Raw genomic sequence first — 1,414 nt, forward strand, 5'->3', positions numbered from 1 at the left:
TTCCTTTAGTGATGTCATGTTTGTCATCAGTAAATTGATATTTCTTGAAGACCCAAAATCAGTTACTTTGGCATTAACTGTTGCTCCCAAATCCAATGAGAAAACCAATAAATTGTCTGGCTTGATGTCTCTGTGGATTATGCCATTGTTGTGTAAATAAGAAATGCCTCTTGCCATGTCTAACATGAATTTCACCTTGACTGCCATGCAAGGCGATTGTTCTCTTTTCTTCTTCATCAAGTCATTTAAACTGCCATATTCAGCGAATTCTGTGACCATACAGATTCTGTTTGGAACGAATACGGCGCCATAGAAGTGAACTAAATACTCACACCTGAATTTGTCCAACATTGAAACCTCCTTTTCAAATTCATGAACTTTTGCTTCGTCATCACACCCTTCTCTCAATTTCTTAATCGCAACTTTGTGTCCTCTGAACTCACCCAAATAAACTATCCCAAATGAACCTTCTCCAAGCTTCTTCTCTTCTTTTAATTCGTGGTAATCAAGTCGTGTTGTCATTTGTGTCTTCGCGTTGATGGTGATATTTTCTGTGATTTCAACACCTTTCTTGATATCAAGACCAACACAAACAATCTTCTCCTCGATGTTACAAGAACATAGCGGCTTTATAAATATTTCAAATTCACAGGCTTCCCCACTCTTCAAATTCACCAAAGCGGGTTCTGTGCGTATTGTGTAATGATCACACTCTTTTATCACACTAAATTGTATTTTCATTGGATTTTTAGATTTGTTCCCAACACATAACAATTCACGAGTTTCTTTGTTGACCGGGATTTCATTGTTAGCACTGCTTTCGTCAATAAATAACATTTTTTCTTTGTTGACTACAAGCCAGTCATTCACTTTATAAAACATGATATTTGAACGGTTTATTTTGAACACGCAAACATTCAACATTTTCTTCTCCTTTTTGTTGTGTAAAAACAATAAGTATATCCCAACAATTGACAACGCTATTAAAGTGACTATTATTATCACAAAAACAACCGGAAGACCAATGGCCAATCCCAAATTCACTTTGTTTGTACAAGAAAGACCATCATCACTTAATTTCTTGCCTTCGACACACATTGAACACAACCCTCTTTTCGCTTCAATACAAAACTCGATTTGAGAAAAATGAACACAATTCGAGTTGATGTACACATTCTCGTTTTGACATTCGTTGCATGTGTATTGGTTTAAACATAAAGAGCAGTTGTTTATACACGTTTTGCAACGAGGGACATTGGAGTCAATGTAATACCCATTATCACATTTCTTACACCCAAACGGTGTTTTTTCTAAACACCCAACCAAACTTGAATAATTTTGACACACCAACGATTCTGATGGTATTAAAAAGAATTCCGGTTTACATGTTATACAGGAATTGAGATCTTACAAA

At 35.7% G+C, this 1,414-nt stretch overlaps 1 protein-coding gene across 1 annotated transcript; it reads right to left on the minus strand.

Moving 5' to 3' along the window:
- Positions 1-66: 66 nt before the first annotated feature.
- EIN_132980 (protein kinase, putative) lies at positions 67-1,326 on the minus strand (the record flags this gene model as incomplete). Its single annotated transcript, XM_004185957.1, has 1 exon — positions 67-1,326. A coding segment is annotated over one exon (1,260 nt), but the record flags the coding sequence as incomplete, so codon positions are not given.
- Positions 1,327-1,414: the final 88 nt, after the last annotated feature.

The sequence above is a fragment of the Entamoeba invadens genome, assembly GCF_000330505.1.
Source record: "Entamoeba invadens IP1 unplaced genomic scaffold scaff_1105074724587, whole genome shotgun sequence".
NCBI classification, from domain to species: domain Eukaryota; phylum Evosea; order Mastigamoebida; family Endamoebidae; genus Entamoeba; species Entamoeba invadens.